Consider the following 20,978-nt stretch of genomic DNA (forward strand, 5'->3'; position numbering starts at 1 on the left):
TGATTAACGCGATTAATGCATATTATGTGAAAATGTATTGGGTGTCGAATGGGAGGTACCGTGGAATTGTATGATTCTAAATTTAGAGAAAATCCTAAATTGTTAAACGAAAGCACATAAATCCCCCCTCCCCCTTATTGGCTATTGGTGAACGAGTAATAAACGGATAAAAGAAAGCAAACTTCAATTTAAAACAAATCGACTTTCTTTTAAACAAGCTTCGTGTTGTTGTTTGAAATGTTCATGCTTGCTGGTTTCCCATATAATACTCGTGTGTTGTTTGTTTTGTTTTTATTTGTCGTCAGTAAAAATATAATATATTTGTTTTATACATATATTTACAGCCTTTCTTGCGCTTCATCCCCTCCACACCACCACCACCACCACCGCCGCCGTCACCACAAGAGCAACTCCACTGCGCGCTGCACGGTCCATTCATTTCGGTTGCGTATCCATTCCATTCATTGCGCGTACGATTATCGTCCCTTTTCACTATCGCTGTGCTACTCTCTTCCTTTACCATCCTACTTTGTTTGTTGCTTTTTCCATTAGCTTCCTAATCTTTCCTTTTCCCCGATGCGGCCACGAACTTTTTCTGTTTTGCGATAGAAGTTTCTTTTTTTAAATTGAATTACACATTTCCCCTATTCACGTTCTCTTTTTAGAGCATGTTAGCAAGCAACACCATCAAAAAACAAATATGGAAACTTAAAAATCTTAGCAGGAATTAAACACCTTTTTTTTGACACAGCAGTAAAGAATAAAAACACGCACACATTTTAGGGTAATAATAATTAAAAAAAAGAAGGTACGACTTATACACAAACATCAGTTAAATCTTGTGATTTGTAACATTCATCACCTTGGAAAGGATACTTTCCCTCTTTCTCTTTCTCACTCTCTAGCTCTTTGAACGAGTTTTTTGTTTTGTTTTATGCGAATATATGAGTAGAAACACATACAACAGCAAATCTAAATGAACATACAGCGAATAATAAACGCGCCTACTACTGGAAGAAGTTTGCCAGGCATGCTATCCAATGTTTGCCAATCCTTTGTGTTTTCTTCGTTTGCTTTCTTTCTATATCGTTTCCACAGCTACATTCCGCTAGCCTACTGCGCATACAGCGCGCCAACTAAGGTTTGGGAGGTTTATGTTCCCTCTCTCCCTCTCTCCGAACACATCCATCTTTTTTTCGAGCCATTTATCAGCTTGGCGTTTGGTGCCATCTTTAACGAAATTATTCTGGCGCATTCGTCCAATTTTACCATTGTGTTTTGCATCGTTCAACAAATACTCCCTATATACCGTGTCGCCTAATATTCCCCCCCTTCAGTTCGAGCGAGGTGTGCAGTAAACACTAGTGGTGCCGCCGTTCCATTCATCTTCACTGGACAAGCTACAAAGCTACATTTTCTTCCCAATTTCCATTCGCTACTTCCTAAACCACGCGATCCATCGCGTACCATCTCGATTCTAATTGCGCTAGCTGGATGGGGAGGGGAGGCTAGTGGGAGGGGTAGCAGCGGGTGCGCTCAGAAGTAGATCAGCTTGGCATCCGATGGGCACTGCTCCATGGGGCAGTAGGGACACTTTAATCTGAAAGTATTGTTCATGCTACAATTAGCGTGTCGTTGTGTGTGTCGTAGGGTGTTTACACCCAAGTGAGCAAAGATGGTAAAAAAGGTGCAAAAAAGGAACATGGGATTGGAAGAGGAGAGCAGTGTTGGGAGCAGTGTTTGAGCGGTTGAGCGAGAGTCACACGGGCATCGATGTCGTCGTGTTTTTGGTGGCACCGGCGCCGTCCGCGATCGATAGAACGAGAAGGAAAAGAAAATTAAAGGTGAACAAGATTATGTTTTATGTTTTTTGTTTTTGCTGTTTAAATATACGCAAACGATTGTAGCGGAACACTGGTCAAGAGGAAGTAGTGTAGCAAGTATTAAAAATGGCCAGTAACATAGGGTAGGAAGTGTGTGTGTGTGTGTGTGATTTGTTTGCGAGAGAAAATGCTGCACTTACATCGGTCCATTGCTAAGTTTGTTAAGCGCATCGCGGGATATGACGTGACCGCACAGCAGCTTCATCGGCGGGTTGTCTTCCGAACTCTGCTGCCGCAGAATGGGACAAGCGAAGATGGAGTGAAACCGATTGTCCGGCTCTAGCTCAATTTCGATCTGGAAGAAGGTACGAATTAAAAGATTTGTTATATTAAAACAGTTATTTAGCATAATATTGTATTGTAAAGAGTTTGTGCGCAGAAGGTACAAGCAAACACGCATGTTTGGCTAGCAATTATTTAAAAAAAAGTGTATAATTTTAAAATTAATGTTACAATTCCAAACGTAGTTTAAAGACAAGGTCTGTCATGTTAAGAGAACGCACTTTTCATTATATTGGTTCAACAAATAGATGTTTTGTATGATTGCCCGAATTGCATTTTCATTATTGTTATTTAACCTAAGACAGCCGACGGCCATTGTTGCTCAAGAAAAGGAAGTTATGTCCTCAAGTGTGATAGCGTATTGCTTCGAATTACGGACACTTAAGGCATTTTTGGAACTAGATTTGAACTAGAACTAGAAATTCAATAATAACATGCCAAAAGTCCGGAATTTGAAGCATTCGATTAATTTGATCGTAGTATATCGAACGTATAGCTAACGAGAACTGGTCAAGAATTAGCAAAGAACAGCGAAACAGCTGAGTGTAGTGCTCCACACTATCGTTCTTTTCCCTACAGAACCAATACTTACAGGCAGCTCATCGCGACCGTTCCAGATGCCCGTCACCTGGCGCGACATCATCACCTGCTTGAGATTGAGCAGCGCGGGCAGCGCGGTACAGCCCGCGTTCACAATCACGGACAGGGGCGAATCCTTGTTGATGCCCAGCAGCTGGCAGGCATCCTTGAGGAACACGTCCGCCGTCTCGATCCACATCTCCGGCGCGGTGAGGTACTTGTACGGTGAGTTGTGTATGCCGATCTGCAGGTAGATCAGCGTCCCCATCAGGATCTGGATGTCCTTCTCGAAGCGCCGCACAAACTTGGCAAAGTTGGAGCGGGCGTACGCGATCGCATCCGTTTGCGCCTGCACCCCGCCGTTCAGTATCTGCATGAACGCCAGCCGGTGCAGCTTGAACTCGAGCGTGCTGTTGCGCGCATCCAGCTCGGCCGAGTAGCGGGCGGCCCAGTCGAGGGCGGGGGCCAGATTGCCGGTGTGAATCGCCTCCCAGATGCGGTGCAGCTCGGCGTACGGTTCCGGCACGATGTCCTCCGCCGGCAGGCCCGACTCCTTGATCAGTGCGTCCGCCACGTCGTCCATGCCCTGGCGGTAGAAGTGCTGGGCCATGATTTTGTTCAGCAGCATCACGTTGCGCTCCGTCTGGAACACGTCCGTGCGCGAGGTGGCCGTAAAGTCGGCGACAAAGTTGCGGTCGATCGCCTTGCCCACCTTGCTGACCGTACCGTGCAGGTCGCGGTGCTCGGTCGTGAGACGGTGCAGCTTGTCCTTCGTCTTGCTGAGCGCCTCGTTCAGCACGTCCACCTGGCCGGCCGTAACTTTGCTGTCGGGGTTACCTAAAAGTGGAAGGGGTGGGGGGAGAGGGAATGGAGTGTTTATACATTTCTGCACCAGATGAGAGGGCAAATATGGGGAGGAGCGCTGAACGCCCGCTTTACCTTCCGCGATGGACGAACGAAGCTTCTCGATCAGCGAAATCACATCGCCGATGATGCGCTGGGAGTGATCGTTAATAGCGGAAAATTTGTTGATCACCTTCTCCACCTCCTTCTCGACGGCAGCACAGGAATCCATCGTATGGGGCAGGGGTAAAGTTGCTCCAACGGACACGGAACGGCAGGAACGCTGACTGGGTGACGCTTTTTACTATTTTACTTTCAACAACACTCCAACAACAAGAGAGTTCACTGGTTGCAGGTGGAATTGTGTGCCTCCGTGCACAGGGAATTTTCCACCAACCGATCCGAGGGCGGGACGAGGCGGACGAAAAGAAAGTGACAGGCAGGCGGGGAGGCAGCGAGTGATGGTCAGCAGGGGGGCAGCAGCAACGAGCGCTCGCTTCCTTCGACCAGCAGCAGTGGCAAAACAACACACACACTTGCACCAGTGCTTGCGTTCGCCTCTCGTTCACTCATGGATGTGTTATTTATGCTTCCGTCTCTACCCGTTTGCGCCACCTTTCTGGGGCTCCGCACACATAATACAGACAACAAAGAAGCACCGCAGCAAACCACACTCCCGAACCACACGACACAGCACCACAGTCCACCACACTGGGCCACTTGGATGGTACAAGAAGAGCACAATAACTTTCGACACGTAAATAACGCACAGTCCTACATAGCAATCCGCTTCCACAGTGGCACTTTGTTAGAGCAGAGAGGTGGCCCTTTCCTCCGTGGCCCGTGAGTTGCGTATTACACTGTGCGCTCCCCGATAGATAATTGCGATATTTTACGCCACCACAAGTTATACCGTGCTCATCGTTTCCTTCGCTGTTTATGCAAAGATCATTCCACTCACTTCCACTCAAGTTTCGCGATGTCTTCGATGCGCCAGTGCCCGAGGAAAAGTGAACCCAGCAGTACGAGAGGAAATTTTCGCAGCGAGGACTTATTTCCGAAACCAGCCACTTTCCATCCCAATGATTACTTTTGCTATTATTGTTGTTCGTACTTTGCTGTGGCAAGGCACGGTGGGAAGCTGCCGATGGTACTGGCAAGTTGACAGCTCTTGTACAGCGCAAAAGTGAAGTGCAGGGGTTGCCGCCCAACTTAATGGGTGCGGAATATTTGAATTTAAGTTTAGAACATATTTTCGGCTAGCTGCAATGCAGTTGCAAAGTTTTTTGTTCATTCATTTCCCATGAAAACAAGGCAGAAAATATTGTTTTTCTTTGTGCATGTTGAACATAACGTAAAAAAATGCAAAATTGTGCCATTTGAAAATGGTTTTAATTTGATCTTAAAAGCTGTTAATGGCATCACAGCCAGGATTAAACGGGTTGAAGCCATTAAGGAGGCATGTAAGACCTTAGTTGCCTTAGAAGGCGAATAAAGATTTCAACCAAAACTTTCACGGCTGTTACGGGTTCTCTTCGAAATGGTTTCAGATTTTGAATTCAACGAGATAAGATAGCATGCCACCATCGTAATCTGTTTACATACCGGTTTTGCTCTCTCACAAATGTAACTGCCAAATAGAGCGGTGTCAACGCTTTTGGTTCCGAACCGAGAAAGCGTGTGTTCAAATACTGATTTCTATGGGTATATGGGTGTAACTTCTTTTCTTTTTTTGTATTTGTTACTATTTAAACTAATAGTTTTTGGTATTAGTATAAACAAAATTTATTGAGAAGCAAAATTAAAACGATACCTTTAAAAAAACTATGCTATGGAATCTCACACTCATATCTCTGGAAATCACTACGACACTGCATTGTTGAAGACGCTTGCAAAGTGGTTTTCTTTTGGCAGTTGCAAACTCCAATTTCAAATTCAAAACGAAATATGGCATTTAATTACTGCTAAATGCACTGCTAATCGTTTTCCATTCGCCGACAATTACAAGGCATCATTAGAAGGCATATAACGGAATTTTGCGGGTAGGGATGTCATTTCGATTTTTGATTTTCTAAAAAGATTCAATTTATAGAGCCTTAAAGCCTTTCTTTCTCTGCAATGATGTCATCGATAAAGCTTATCGCAGCCACAGAAAAAACCAATTCTCACCAAACATTGATTTCAAACGGAAACCTACCGTTGTATTCGTTAAAGTTGTATAAGAATATGTTTTATCGTTATGGGTAAATAATCTCTGCTTAAACAATAACAACGTAAAGAAAATAAATCTGTCCACATCTGTAAGGCCCATCCGGCGAAACGTGCGCTATGCGAAATCCAACCCGTCCATAGTTTCGCCTCCACCTTCCTCCACCGGCACCAGATGGCGCTTGGTCAGGTTAAAGTTGATGCCCGTGATGGCGCGGTTTTGTTTCATCATTTTCAAAAAGTTGTACCACGTGACGTTTCTCATCAAGTTTTCCGGATTGCCGATGACGATCGTCAGTGCCTGCGCGCGGGTCAGCGCGACATTGAGCCGTCGCGGGTCGGCCAAAAATCCGACCGTGGTGCGATTGGACCGGACGGCCGATATGATGATGACCGGTTTCTCCCGCCCCTGGTACTGGTCCACCGAGCCGACCTCAATGTTGTCCAGCCCGAGCGTGGACAGCCCGTTCTTAATGAACTCCACCTGAGAAGACATGAAAGACGTTAAGAGAGGTGTGGTGCTAGAGAGGCGCATGGAATGTAGCGGCTCCCTTTTCCAATCCCATTACCTGCTTCGAATAGGGCGTAACGATGCCAATGTCCTCTTGCCGCACAATTTGACCGTTAATTTCCTCCTTCATCAGTATTTGCACGTACTGGTACACCAGCTGCGCTTCCTGCACGTTCCAGTAGCTGAGCGAGATGGAGTCCTGCTGCATGAAGCCGACCACCGAGTGGAACAGCATCGGGAGCTTGCGATTGGGCAGATGGTGCCAGTTCACGGCCCAGTGCGTTATCGTCGGGTCGCCCTTGGCCCGCAGTTCCGCGTCGTAAAACTGCTGGTTGGAAAACCGGAACAGGGACTCGTGCGACCGGTAGTTGTCCAGCAGCTTCGTCACCATGTGCGGGCTGTACTCGTTGTTGTTGGCATCCTTCTGATAGACCGGCCGCTTCATCAGCCGCTCCAGCAGCGACGAGTTGTGGGGCGTATCGCGCAGATACGGCATGCGCGTGACGGGCCCGAGCTGCAGCGGATCACCGGCCAGCACGACACTCGCCTGCAGCCTGTTGTTGACCGTATCCGTTCCCACGCACCCGATCGGTACGAGGGCGCTCAGCTCCCGGCAGCTGCCACACTCGTCGATGAAGATGTAATCGTACATGGACCGATCCACCCCCAGCTGCAGCAGCCGCCCGCTGGTCATGACGGTGCAGACGAGAATGCGCGTCTGCACAAAGTCCTGCATGGCCGGCGTTTCGTAGATGCCGTAGTGCATGTTTGACACCTGCACCACCTTCAGATCCATCCCGTTAATGTCTCGCTGTGAGGTTTGCGAAAAGTAGCGAAACAGATCGTTCACGGTGACGTACTTGAGCAGCCGCTTCGCCAGCTCGTTGCAGGCATAATTGGACGTGGCCGTTACGAGGATGCGTGACTTGGGCCGCATCTTCCAGATCTGCAGTACCGCTTCGACGATGGTGCAGGTTTTGCCCGTGCCCGGTGGCCCGAAAAGAATGTACGGTGCGGGGTAGGCCGTCCGATTGACGATGTTTTTGATAGCCTGCGTTTGCTGCTCATTCTCGGCAATGCATGACTGGAACCAGTCGAACCTGCGGACGAGACGAGATGAAAGGAATGACTCACGTATAGCGCATCAGTGGTGGGGAGCTTGGAATCGGACCTTCCCGATTCTGATTTCGTGTTTGAAATAAATTCCGGAGCCGATTCCAATTTCGAATTCGAATCTGATTCCGAATCCGGAGCGGATTCCAATTCCGATTCCGTTTTCGAATCTGATTGCGGAGTTAACTCCGGAGCCGATTCCGGCGTCGACTTCGGAGCCGATTCCGAAATCAGAATCGGATCCGGAATCGGAATCGACCTAGGAATTAGCCCCGGGAAGAGTTCTTGAATTGAAATAAGAAGTTTCAGAAGCGAAATCAGTCCGGAAATCTCCATGATAATTGTACGTTTACAAGTAAATTTGAATTCTTTGGTTCTATCATTGGACTAGTGATGTGCTCTCTGGAGCGCACCCACGACTCCGAACCGACTCTGACTATTGTTAGTCCGATTCCGACTCCGGGAAAATGGAACCGCTAGATTAGCCCGGAGCCACTAGATTAGCCTGTCCAGAGTCGTTTCGAGTCGTTCGGAGTCGTTCGAAGCCAATTCCGAAGCCGTTTTCGATTCTGATTTCGGTACCAATTCCGGAATCGGTTCCGGAAACTGGTTCCGGACCTACTATCATGTATCGATTCCAGAAAACTTAGGAGTAAGTCGGAATCGATTCCGACGAAAAACTTAATTGTTCCCTTCACGTACAGGGCATAACGAACCAAAAATACCCAAAAATACCTACTCCGTAATCACCGCATCGTTGAACGTCTTGGCAGGCGTTTTTGGTTTCGCGCTTTCGATCTTCGGAAACAGGATGCTGCTAAAATCGAGCCGGCTCATGTGTACAAGCGCCGTATACTCCAGCTTGTACTGGAGGCGGTTCAGCGGAAACTCGATCTTCAGCGAGCGTAACGTTTTGAGCGGCGTTTCTGTCTCGATCAGTATAATGGAGCTGCGCTCGACGATCGTGCCCCGTACGATGGTGGGACCGCTGTTCCGACCGATCACACCACAGTTTACCTGCACGTGGCTGCCGACCTCGAGCAGGACGGGCGGCACCTTGAACTGGTCGATCGTAAGAACGTATTCCTTCGGCAGCCGCTCCTCCAGCGTACCGTTCTCTACCGTGTAGCGCAGCATCTGCAGGTGGCTGTCAAATTCGTCAATTTGGTCCAGCGATCGCAGATAGTCGGTCAGATTGTCCGCGTTCAGTTGCTTCGCGCGGTACGCTTTCAGCCGCTCCAGCCACAGCGACGCGTTGCGGCTGTAGTGTGGATTCTCCAGAAAGCCGTACAGATACACTTCCTGCACGTACTCCGGCACCGGGAACACGGGGAGCTTGGACAGTTTCAGCGGGGGGCTAAAAGTATACGCGATCGATCGTTTAGCACCGATTTTTTTTTGTGTGTGTGTTGTTAGCAATGTTTCATTGCTTACCCGCGCGCTTTTCTCGGCGACAGTAGATGAATCATGACGGTTTCCCGCAACCGGTACGGTGTGCCGAGCAGATCGGAAAGAAATACCACATGGTACGAGCGATCCTCCTTTTCGTGGATCTCCTTTTCCATCGCAAACTCGTAGCCGGGCACCATGCGCAGGACGCCCCCGAACAGGACGACACGCTTGCTCGTTTCGTAGTAGAGGTAGATGGAGCGTAGTATCAGTATTTGGGAGCAAAAGTTCTGCACCTTGATCGTAATCATCGACTGGGTAATGCTGAACTCGACCGTCATGCGGAAGACGGGCTTCGGCACTATCTGCGGCGTCCTGCTCTCGGGAATGTTTATCGCCGATTCGACCCATTGTAGGAGGCAGCGTGTCGTGCCGGTCCGTTTGAGTTTACTTTTGCGACTTTGTCGTGCTGGCTTACCTGGAAGGGGAAGTTGTAAAGGTGATTTAAAGTTTGGGGTGAGAATGGTAATCGAAAGGGTGGAAATTATTGAAGCCCTTCTGTCGCATTCAGTGCGACTCTAAGGCGATCGTTATTGTGGTGTGTAAGATTAGGGCTTAAGCGTACCGTACAGTTAGATTATGACCCTTCCTGGTAGAAAGACACCAACATCAACTAAAATTCCCACATAATGTCTCTTTATAATGTATATTCAACATAACTCATCAAAAGAGATCATTTTATGAAGGATTGCATTTGTCGCAATAAAGCATCTCTATTATCACTATTATAAAATTCTAGGCAAGGCTGATCAGCGTTACTTTCCAGCGGTAGCTTGGATGCTTTTTGCTTTGTTTACATCCATTCAATTCAGAGGTCCGGTGGTAAAGTCGTCAACTCGAACGACTATATAACATGTCCGTCATGAATAAGTCTTTGATAGCCTGTATAGACCGACATGTCCGCGTAGGACGTTTACGCCAAATATAAGAAGATCAGGGCCCGGAGACCAGGGTTTGGGATCAGTTCCAGTACCGATAGGTATCTGTTTCAGGATCAGCATGAGGTCAGCATCAGTTCCAGGACCGTTATGGGTTCAGTGTAAGCTCTGGTATGGGCTCGGGATCAGTTCCATGACCGGTATGGTGTCAGGATCAGTTAACGGATCGATAAGGATCAGTTAGGATCAGTTCGAGGACTAGGTTCACGACTAATTCTAGCACCTATACAGTATTGGAATCAGTTCCAGCATCAGAATGAGTTCTGTAAAATTCCAGGATCGACATGGGTTTGGGATTAATTCTAGGAACGGTATGAATTATAAATCATTTTTAAAAGATATAATATAAAACAAAACCGTTGCAAGTTGAACCAATCGATGCACAGTTATACAAACTACTTTAATTTATTCAATTTTCATCACAATATTGCATCAATATTGGATTACGTGTATAGCAAACATTACTCTAAAAAAAACAATTTAATATACTAAAAAAAATTCGACATTCAAAATTTGAAGTCAATCGGATTCTTAGAATCAGAGAAATAAGCAATCAATAGGTTGCCTGGAATAGAGGGTTAACTGGTTTTCGATTCACACGTTCTTCGAAAGCATTACAAAAACACACATACATGGTGAAGTAGTACAGATGTAGTAGGTACACGTCACGGGAAGCTTATCAAAGGTTTTATTCCATCCAACTTCCGGCTGAAAGATTGAGACAATCTAGCCATGCGAAAAGCACAGATAAAAGGTCATAGATAGATCCAAATCCATGTATGACTGCAGATCCATAAACCCACTATGGACGTTGCACCATAATTAAAAAAAGAAGAAGAAGAAGATCCGGTTCCTACCACTCAACCAGATAACAAATCAATCGTTGCAACGGGTAAATGTAATCTAACCATGGCTGGCGGGGTTTTGTACACATAAAATGATTAAGTGTACAGTGGAGCGCCGTTTATTCGGGCTTCTCGGGACTTAGCTTCGCCCGGATAAGCGAATAACACGGATAATGAGTCAAATGATATATTTTATCTCCAATTTCTGGTTATTTTTTGGAAATTTTTCTTATTTTTTGATAAAAACAACCCAGTTTTTATTAACTTCATGTTTTTTGAAAGAGAATTTTTAAAATTAACTATGAATTATAGTGTTTTTTGTTATGACAATGTGCTCTTATAACCGCTATTTCAAATATCCTCCTCATAACCCAATGTCACTTTTGTATTGAACTGTCATTTCTCAACAGCACGGATAAACGGAAAGCCGGATATAAGGTACCCGGATAAACGGCGCTCCACTGTACTTATTATTTTACTATTAAATTGGATTTAAAAAAGAACCCTTGCTACGCGGTGGCATTTGCTGGGATGAGAATCGAACCACACCCGAGTTTGCATTTGTTGCCTTTACCTCAACAAAACACCTCTGGACACCGATCAGAGTCAGAGTCATCGATTCACGGCAGAAAAGCGATTATGTTGGGAAAAGAGGCAGATGTCTATCAACCATCAAGGATCAAAGCAACCAAACAATGGCTAACCGCGAGGCCACATGAGATGAAATATACAGCGAAATGAACTATTTGACAGGCGAAATATCTGACAGATAAAGCATCACAGTAACCAGCTGATGTGCAATGTAAACAAATAACGTGCACAAAATTGTAACTCGACCCATTGAATGACTTCAATATGGAGTATTTCGTCCATTTTGAGTCAACAGTTCATTATTTCTTCCAATTAAAGAATGTTCTGCTTAAGAAGATATTATTTTTAAGTGAGATTCGAAAGCGGATGTTATGTCTCCCCCAACCCTTTACCTTTACCTGTCAGATATTTCACCTGTCAAATAGTTCATTTCGCTGTATATTTCACCTCATGTAGCCGCGCGGTAACCGCTCCATGATCGAATTCAACAAGTGATCATAACATATTTACTTTGGTCCTTATGATCCACATAATATTTTTTGGTTTATTTTTGTGGCTCTGTTTGAAATTAATTTATGTAAGTTTTAAATTTACGTTGAATTTGTTTTAAACATTATGGCACTAACGTTCTCACTGAACAAAAGAAAAAAAAACACATGAACATGTTTCAAGTGTTAATTCAATCCACATCAACCGATCATTCGATTGATTTTGTTGACAATTTCCAAAGCAGCAACATCGCTTCAACCAGATGGAAATCGAAGAAGCTGTAAATGCGCTTTGTTTACGCTAGCATCAAACACCAATCTTCTGTGAGCGTGTTACTGGTTAGAGAGGAAAGAAAGCATGAAGGCGATTGTTTTCTGTCTACAAAGCATAAAGCATAATACGCATTAACATAACATGAAGCAGAGAAGGAAGGGCAAGAAAGCTGATGCAGCAGCAATGATGATTCAACCGGAGGTAGAAAGACCCTTGAGACCCTTGAGAGTGGTTGGCTGAGAGTGCTGATGGTGTGCGATCTTTAAATCGCTAAGACGCCAGCAAAAGGGTACAAAGTAGAATCGCGATTGTTTTAGTGCGTTTCGGGACAAGAGAGCCCAAGGAAAGGATTTAGGACACAAAACAAATCAAAACAGAAATATCACAGCCAGGCATATACCTAATTGGGTACTTTTGAATTCAGGGAAAAATAATCCACGGGTAAAAGAAAAATAGGGGTAAAATTTCCCGAGCAAATTGGGCTTTTCCAATGTTAGCAATCAGTGATTAGTCTGTTGCGCGCTTAGGTTTGCAGCATCCACCAAAAGTGCAGCGCTTTGCTGTTCACATCTCTTTACGTTGTGAAGTATACACACACGCCCGATACTTTCAGAAGATCATTAAAACCGGTACGCGATCACAGGCCTGAGATTCTATCACATATAATTCCTATCCTCCCCTTAACCACCCTTCTTCCCTCCTTAAACTCATCAAAGCTGTGTTGGAGACGCACAGTCTGTGTGTGTGTGTGTGTTGTCCACGGCACATATAGGCGCACATTGTTTCGCCGCCGTCATCAAACGGTGGAATCAAGCCCGTACGCGAAATCAAGTGCGATAAGCGTCGCGCAATGCCCGTACGTTCGCGCGCTTAAACGTGATGTAGAAGTAATTACAACATCCACAATTCCACGCGCCCTGGATCTTCTACTACCGGTATCGGCTTGATTCGTTGTTTTTGACTATCTACTGACTTCATTTTCAATATTGTTTACTACCTCTCGATCGATTCAAGTAAACCTGTGTAAAGTAAACAGACGGTTAAAGCTTAAGTCAGTTCGGATTAAGCACTAAGCACGCGGATTAGGGCGATGTAAGCACAAGATGGTGCACACCCCAATAGAAAACGGTTCCAAATGTTTACTACACCGCAAGACACACCAGCCACTTCCCGCGGTATTGACGGTTGAGTGTTGTCGCCCATGGCAACGGAAACATGGTTGCACTTGTTGGAAAATACGAATTATCAATGGTGCGACGACAACGACGTTGTGGGGTGTTGACGAGTGAGAGCGCAACAAAGCGTTTGCAAAGGGTAGAGCACGGCAGATAACGTGGTGTGAGTGATTATTGTATCCATACAGCCGTTCGCAATACGTTCGCAAAAAAAGCATGCAAAAATAAAAGTAAACAACGCGGAACAAAAGGTACAACAAAAAACACACACACACACAATTGCTGGAGGGGATCCCCCAACTCTCCTCTCACGATGGACAACAAAAAAAAACACACGGGAATCGAGCGGAAAAGGTGACTCATCGGCGATCAGTTATCGGTTTGTAATCTTGCACTGCAAATCCATTTGCATGATTAGCTGTTAACGATCAACTTTAGTGATAAAAATTGGCAGCACACATCCTTGCATCTTCCGGATGTGTGTGCGTGTGTGTGTGTGTGTGTGTGTAGCACTACGAATACTTTGAAATGGCTGTTCCACTACCTCCTCTGGCTGTTGTTGCTCGTTGTTCGCCTGTCATGATGGAGGGCGCAGCTTACTGCGGAATGTTTGAAGAAGAAACTAGCAAGCACACGGGGCACTTGAGACTTTTTTTTTATCAGCAATTTTGAAAACTTCGCACTTCACTGTTTCCAAAGCGCGGCTCTAAACACAGAGTTTAGGGACACTTTTAAGTAAACACTCACACACACACATACACAGACGCGCGCGCGCACAAGTACGAGCCGGATCCGGCAAGCCGTCCGCATTCGGCGCTTAGCTCTTCCACACAGCACAACCGTAACGACGTGCCGCAGCGGTATGCATTGCCGGTGTATGCACCCTACAACTGAAACCGCCAATGGAAGCCGCACAATGGGTAAACTACAGTCGGTGCATCTGGACAAATATGGTGTTCCTTTTTTTTTTTTATTATGTATCGATAAGTGGATACTGTTGGAATTTAGATAAGGTTTGGGACAGAAATGCTCGTGAGTTTCGATACATTTATTTATTGGATAGAAAGCACATGTTTCGACATGTTTCCATACATTTCCTTTCTTTGTCTTTCTTGTTGTCCAGTAAACAATCTCTCTCATTTTTTCTGTATGTTTTTCTTGCCTTCTCCCCTCCCCCCCCCCTTCCTCTTCATCACTCATTTTCACTTTCACCCTTTCAAATTATCTATATGACTTTCTCTTACTCTCCCTTTAACGTTTTCTCTGTTTGTCTTTGCCATTTTCTGTAACGAACTTTCTATCTCTCTCTCTATTAATCTCTTTGTTTCTATGTCTCTCAGAGCTTCTCTTTCTTTCTTTCTCTCATTTTGTCTTTCTCTATCTTTCTCCCTCAGTTCTTATTCCACTGTATAATTCTCTCTCTCTATCACTCTCTCTCTCTCTGTCTTTCTCTCTTTTTAGCTTTATTTTTCTATTAATTGCTGCCTTGGCGACATGATCCCCAAATAACCAAATCGGCCTTAACCCACTGTAAAACCACTTCAAACCCACGTGGGTTAGTGGTGGTCAATTCAGTCGTTAAGGCAGCGGTCTAATCTTGTTGCGCGCAACATTGTTGCTCGGCAACATATCGCTGAGGTGGTCTATAAATGTTGCTGGCAACATTTCGCTTTGACATTGTTTAGCGTAAAAAAATTGCCAATTAACAGCTCAGAGTTTATTTTTTATCATTCACTTGTTGAATGAAGTGTTGAAAATTTTGTTTTTACCCCAAGCGCCACAGATTAAGCTTAAACGACTGGAAAATTGAATATCCATAGAAAAAAAATGAAAGCCCCACAGCTTCATTGGTTTGATCAATAGATGGCGTATTAAAACTAATTCATTATATTGCTATGCTTTTCGTGCAATGTGTTTCGACAAGTTTCATCTTATCATGACCTATATAGCCTTCTAACTTTCCGAGCAAAAATCTATATGAATGGTCGTGTGGTCAAATACGTGGGTATCAACACCAACGACCATTACTCAAATCTCACTTGCTTCAGTGCTGGTGGTTTCCGTTGGAGTTTAGTATTTAAACAATCGTATCGCCGTTCTGGTTCTAGCGATGCATAACTTCAATGCGAAACCACACAACAGTACAGAGGAAATGAGAAAGCTCTCCTCCGAGCGATGAAGCTCCACTGGTTGGGGTATCCCACCAACAGAGAGCGCCACCAGCTTTTTTGCTATTTTTAGAATGCATGAGTCGTTTGCCGTCTGCTAAACGAAGTCTTTCTATATTCCGTTTAGGTAGAGAACTTGAGTCGTTTAGAAGCCGTTTAGTGGTCGTTTAGTGGATTTGTGGCACTTGGGACACCAAAAAATGTTTTATAAATGCTTAAAATCCAAATTTAGCGGATGTCAACAAAACGCACACTTCTGCTGTGTCATTTCATACACCCGATTACCATGGCCAAGGTAAATAGAAAATGTTGCCAGACAAAAATCAAATTGGTTTGATTTTGGCCGGCAACAAAGTTGCGCTAGCTGTCAAAATCCATACATTTTGCCAGCAACAATGTTGCGCGCAACAAGATTAGACCAGTGCCTAACCCACCAAATTTTAGAACAATCGGAGCTGTCAGTTCTAATAAGATGTATTGACCTTGCCCACGCTTGCCCACCTTTTCCAAACATGTTGACGAGAAAAAGATGGAGCAAGTGCGAGCTAAGGTCAATATGCCGAACATGATTTTAACACATTGATTACTTTAACTCATTCACTTACATCACAACATAACTTCGGCAATATTATAAATCTATAAACTATGCACTGGCCAGCGAAATGAAAGAGTCCATTTGCAAGTAAACAAACACACGCATCCACATCTTACACAAACATGTTTCACAACAAATGAACTTAAACACACAAGTTTCATTACTTCCTTTACACAATTAAACACATTTTGGGGTGATATATGTCGAGCAAATGAATTACGCGTGCATAAAAAAAAACTGATTTTAACAAACATTGAAGTGGCTGCTTCTGGAGATGTGTGGTTTAACCCACCAATCTGACAGTTTTTTGGCTTTGTTCGATACAACTGGATTTTTAGTACAGGAAATTGGTGACGTTTTCGGTATCTTGGTTATTTGGGTCCACTACTCAAGCATCACAAGTTAAGCTTAAACGAAGTACAGTCAACTCTCTCTCTCTCTTAATTGAGAGGCGATGGCACTGTGAAATAAGATGAAATAAGAGGGGTTTTCAAATTAGAGAGGTTGAAAGTGAATGAAAAGTCCGTATAAACTAGAAAGAGACAGAACATTCAGTATGCAGCCTTGACATTCAGTATGCAGCCTGCTATAGGAAACTGTGAATACTGTTGCAGATTGGAGCTCTTCTTCTTCTTTGGCACAACAACCGTTGTCGGTCAAGGCCTGCCTGTACTGACTAGTGAAATGAGCTTGTATTACAGTGACTTATTGGTACCATAGACTTACCCATGACGGGCATGTTGTTAAGTCGTTTGAGGTGACGACTGTACCACCAGACCGGCCCAGATTGGTACACACATCATTCAATAATGATGGCACCACCATACACAAATAAGAGGTGTACAGATTGCAAAGGATTGGGGGGTTAGCATTCCATGTATGCCGAACACTTTCAGGCATTTCACCCCCGTTTAGGAGTCATTTGAGTTATTTGTGATGGTTGGAAGATTTAATGTTCTATCTTCAAATGGCGTTATTTCTAAAGAAAATGAACGAAAAGCTTCAACAGTAGATATCTGAAATCATTTGATTATTTTTCGACTGTTTAGGACCGAGCCCAGCATTACAGAGCGTAATTTACTGTGTGTAGGCATCGTCCATTTCCGCTGCGACCTTAAAATTCGTTCAAATGTTCAATGCAACCTCCAGCACCAGCGCTTACGCGACAACATCGAATTGTTTGACACACCAGCCAGAAGTGTCGTGTCTGTCGTATTCGCCTCATTGCTAGAGCGCCACCTAACCACGGAAAAGTGAACTGTCACGATTACATCGGTGCATACGTTTATTTATTTTCTGTTCCTTTTTCTGTTGTTGCAAAACCCCGCCGCGAATCGACGAAAGTGTGCGATAATTCTGCCGGGGCTCTGCAAAGTTAAATTCGTAATCTCACCGCACACGAGGCTGCTGCTGCGCTGCATCTAGTAGGTGTTTGGTGTTTCGTTAGTGATTCTACTGGTTGGCCCGCAAAATCATGGAAAAGGTGCGCTCATAATTGATAAGGTTCAACTAGAGAGTTCAACAGCGGCTCGAAGAACGAGTTCCCCACGGTCAATTGGTAATTTGCCTCGCTGGTCGCAACCTCGCCACGATGGTCGAATCGTTCGGTCGTCTGCTGTTGATGCGTCTGTTGCTCGGTTTCTTGGGCGGCTTGCTGACGGCCACGCTGATCGTAGCGCTCATGGCACGGCAAGGCATTGCCCCGTTCGAGCCGGAACCGTCTTCACCGGTGCTGCCGCAAGCTCGCATCAGCGTAGGCTGGGACGTAAGTGACGGAGCGATTGTACTAAAAACAAGTCTAACATTGGGGTTTCCTAAAGACGGCATACCACGTAACATCTGCCACAATCAGACCGAATAATACCCTTTTGTGAAGTGAAAGTCAGTCTGCTTCTCTTGCTAACGCTTTCCTGCGTCTGCTTTCTTTCTCCCTTTTTTGCAGGACTTTCCTCCGCTAAAGAATGACAATCTGCTGCGTGCGGCCCGGGGCGAACCGGTCGACCGTGTGCCGGTGTGGGTGATGCGCCAAGCCGGTCGCTACCTGCCCGAGTTCCAGGAGGTGCGCGCGAAGCATGACTTTTTCACCGTCTGCCGAACGCCGGAGCTGGCCTGCGAAGTTACGATGCAGCCGTTGCGCCGGTTCGACCTGGACGCGTCGATCATCTTTTCCGACATACTGGTCATCCCGCAGGCGCTGGGAATTACGGTGGAAATGAAGCCGGGCGTCGGCCCCGTGCTGCCCGAACCGCTCGTCGGTCCGGCCGATCTCGACCGGCTCAATCAGACCGGCACGATCGAGCGGCTAAAGTACGTCGGCGAGGCGATAACGATGATGCGCCGCATGCTCGAGGGCAAGGTGCCGCTGTTCGGCTTTACCGGCGCGCCCTGGACCCTGATGGGCTACATGATCGAGGGCGGAGGCAGCAAGACGATGTCCAAGGCAAAGGGCTGGCTGGCGGACCATCCGGAAGCAAGCCAGAAGCTGCTGGACATTCTCACCGACCAGGTGGTGGACTATCTCGTGATGCAGGTGAAGGCCGGCGCCCAAATGCTGCAGGTGTTCGAATCCAGTGCGGACCACTTGAGCAAGGAGCAGTTTCTTTCCGTCTCGCTGCCCTGTCTGAAGCGCATCCGGGTGGATTTGCTCCGGAAGTTGGCCGACGAGGGCGTTCCAGCTGTGCCGATGGTGCTGTTTGCTAAGGGCGCTATGCACTCACTGGAGGAGATGGCGCAAACCGGGTACGAGGTGCTCGGGCTCGACTGGACGATCGATCCGGAGGAGGCACGCAAGCGGGTCGGCCCGAACGTGACGCTGCAGGGCAACCTGGACCCGCAGGACATGTACAAACCGCCGGAAGAGCTGCGCGAGCTGGTGCTGACGATGGTGCGCAAGTTTGGCAAGCATCGGTACATCGCCAACCTGGGCCACGGCATTACCCCGCAGACACCGATCGAAAGCATGTCCGTGCTGGTGCAGGCAGTGCACGATGCGTTGTGATAGGTGCCCAAACCGTTAACGCCTCCTGTCCCCAAACAGTGTCCCTTTGCGACCCAGTTGCTGTGGCGTACCATTTCGAAAATGGTGCATCGCGTAGAAACAAAACCATTTTGTTTTGATAAATATTTGCATTTAATTAGCTTCCAAATGAGACAAGATTATCAGCTGCATTGAGGGATTGCACAATATCACATCGCCTCGAAGCCATTACTATCTCTCAGGGCAGGTTTTGCAATGACGAGCAATTGGCAAGAAGTTGGCCTCCTCATCGTTATCGCTCCTCAGCTCAACACGCGGGCGACCAAGAAACACGTTGCAATGCTTTTTGGCAGGGTTGGGGCATTTCGTTTTGTTATTGTTATGGGGAGAAATTAACATGTTTTGCAATAAAAAAAGGATGTAAGGTGCGTGGCCATCTTAAAATCAAACGCAACATTGCTTACTCATTTGATTAGGACAGACTTTACCGATCACCTGGCAACGAAGTAAAGCGACCTCAGCAAACATACATCCAAGGATGCACAGACGGAACCATCTCAGTACCATCATCATCACAATCATCACTTGTAACTTTGGCGGATCAAATCATCTCAATTTCTGTTTCCAACTTTCCAATTAGATTTTGCTTTCACAGAACACACACGCACCACCGGCAACAGATACGAAAACAGCGAACGAACTAGTAAACGAACACACTGGCGGGATTTTTTTAGAGTGGGATTAGCTGTTGTTTTCCTCTTCTTCGCTCACTTCTTTATTCGCACACGTCCGACGAACTGTCCAAAAAAACCCGTGGAAGCCAACCGAGCCTTCGATTATTTACAAAGCTCCGTCGATTCCACGCACCTACAGACTCAGGCTCCTGCTGCTTAATCTTCCGTCGATTCGACGTTCTCGGTCTGCAGCTCCTTGAACGTGGGCACCGGAACGTACGTGACCAGCGTGTACAGCTTGTTGGGCGAGTCCTCATCGTCGTTACGGCGGCGGGAAAGGCGCACGCGTATGCGGAAAGGTGGATTCCTGTGCGAGCGGAGAAAAGAGCAGAAAATGTGTATTAGTATCAGGAGGACGAGGTACTACTTCCGCTTATTCGTGCTTGTTGAAGTAACAAGCGACCCCTTACCTGATTCCGCGGTGCCAGATAGCCTTGTTCAGGCGGGTGTCGATGCGAACGTCCGTGGTTCCCATCTCCTTCTCGGCAAACTTGCGCACGATCTTGATCGCTCGCGGGGAGCGCTTCTTGTAGCCGACCTTGTGCAGGCGTCGGTTCAGGTTGATGGTGCACTCCCGTGTCACCACTTCATTGATCGCCGACTTTGGCTTCTTCTCACGCTTGGCCTTAACCATCTTGGAGGATGTTTAATTAAACTGCAAACAAACGATACATGCAACGATACAGATTTCATTAATACGGGCAATTCTCAGTGCTAAATTTTGTGTGGTTTAATAAGAACACCGTAATGCTAGGAAAGGAGAGCGAATCGGAACACATGAAGTCCAGCCGGAGTCCAGCCGTGAGGGCACCGACGATACATGTTGACAGTTCCATCACCGAGCGGCTTCGTACACAACACCCACTTTCGGAGGCAAATTTCGGTGATTCTCGCGACCGGACGGACAAACATTCATGTGCCATCGAAGCTTTCCCTCTTTCCACACACAATCCACGCAAAACGGTGCCTTTTCGCAGCGAAAAACAAAACTTACAGAGCAATTCTTTTAATTAACCGAAATGTGTCCGCTAGCACTCGTCGATGCCGGAAACGAAAGAACGCTTACGTGGAAATTTGACACGGCCTGTCATTGGGGCAGGCAGCATGCGTTCCCGCTTGACAGCTGGTGTCTGTTTAAAGTGTGCGTTTTTCAAAAACGCATGCTTGCGTGAAACCGTTGCATGGATACAAATTATCGTCAATTATTATTATAGTAATTTAATAATTTTTTAAAAAGATTTGTTATAATATGCTGAAATATGTTATCTGTTTCTGAAGCTGCAATATAACTTTCTCGATGTAATTTTAAGGTATAAACTGCATGT

The 20,978-nt window shown here is 46.0% G+C and overlaps 4 protein-coding genes across 7 annotated transcripts; 1 reads left to right on the plus strand and 3 right to left on the minus strand.

The window, feature by feature from the left end:
* Positions 1–274: 274 nt before the first annotated feature.
* LOC120900162 (E3 ubiquitin-protein ligase RMND5A) lies at positions 275–4,722 on the minus strand. Of its 3 annotated transcripts, none has more exons than XM_040306809.1 (4): positions 3,684–4,718; positions 2,758–3,581; positions 2,024–2,178; positions 275–1,600 (listed from the first exon to the last, which is right to left on the minus strand). In XM_040306809.1, exons 1-4 carry the CDS (start codon positions 3,817–3,819, stop codon positions 1,537–1,539), a joined length of 1,179 nt encoding a protein of 392 aa, XP_040162743.1. In that variant the 5' UTR covers positions 3,820–4,718; the 3' UTR covers positions 275–1,536. The 3 variants fall into 3 exon arrangements, with proteins under 3 accessions (XP_040162743.1, XP_040162742.1, XP_040162741.1); XM_040306808.1 differs by having other exon boundaries at positions 275–1,618; positions 3,684–4,717; XM_040306807.1 differs by having other exon boundaries at positions 2,758–4,722.
* Positions 4,723–5,762: 1,040 nt separating this feature from the next.
* LOC120902976 (putative helicase MOV-10) lies at positions 5,763–14,054 on the minus strand. Its single transcript, XM_040312108.1, has 5 exons — positions 13,724–14,054; positions 8,854–9,286; positions 8,159–8,776; positions 6,365–7,406; positions 5,763–6,279 (listed from the first exon to the last, which is right to left on the minus strand). The coding sequence occupies exons 1-5, from the start codon at positions 13,758–13,760 to the stop codon at positions 5,914–5,916; spliced, it is 2,496 nt and encodes an 831-aa protein (XP_040168042.1). The 5' UTR covers positions 13,761–14,054; the 3' UTR covers positions 5,763–5,913.
* A 3,116-nt stretch (positions 14,055–17,170) lies between these two features.
* On the plus strand, positions 17,171–19,368 carry LOC120902237 (uroporphyrinogen decarboxylase). 2 transcript variants are annotated; one of them, XM_040310809.1, is made up of 2 exons: positions 17,171–17,707; positions 17,885–19,368. In XM_040310809.1, exons 1-2 carry the CDS (start codon positions 17,534–17,536, stop codon positions 18,938–18,940), a joined length of 1,230 nt encoding a protein of 409 aa, XP_040166743.1. In that variant the 5' UTR covers positions 17,171–17,533; the 3' UTR covers positions 18,941–19,368. The 2 variants fall into 2 exon arrangements, with proteins under 2 accessions (XP_040166743.1, XP_040166744.1); XM_040310810.1 differs by having other exon boundaries at positions 17,175–17,425.
* A 276-nt stretch (positions 19,369–19,644) lies between these two features.
* LOC120902238 (60S ribosomal protein L31) lies at positions 19,645–20,762 on the minus strand. The gene is made up of 3 exons (XM_040310811.1): positions 20,648–20,762; positions 20,064–20,308; positions 19,645–19,960 (listed from the first exon to the last, which is right to left on the minus strand). The coding sequence occupies exons 2-3, from the start codon at positions 20,285–20,287 to the stop codon at positions 19,810–19,812; spliced, it is 375 nt and encodes a 124-aa protein (XP_040166745.1). The 5' UTR covers positions 20,288–20,308; positions 20,648–20,762; the 3' UTR covers positions 19,645–19,809.
* Positions 20,763–20,978: the final 216 nt, after the last annotated feature.

This window comes from Anopheles arabiensis, chromosome 3, assembly GCF_016920715.1.
Source record: "Anopheles arabiensis isolate DONGOLA chromosome 3, AaraD3, whole genome shotgun sequence".
Taxonomy (NCBI): domain Eukaryota; kingdom Metazoa; phylum Arthropoda; class Insecta; order Diptera; family Culicidae; genus Anopheles; species Anopheles arabiensis.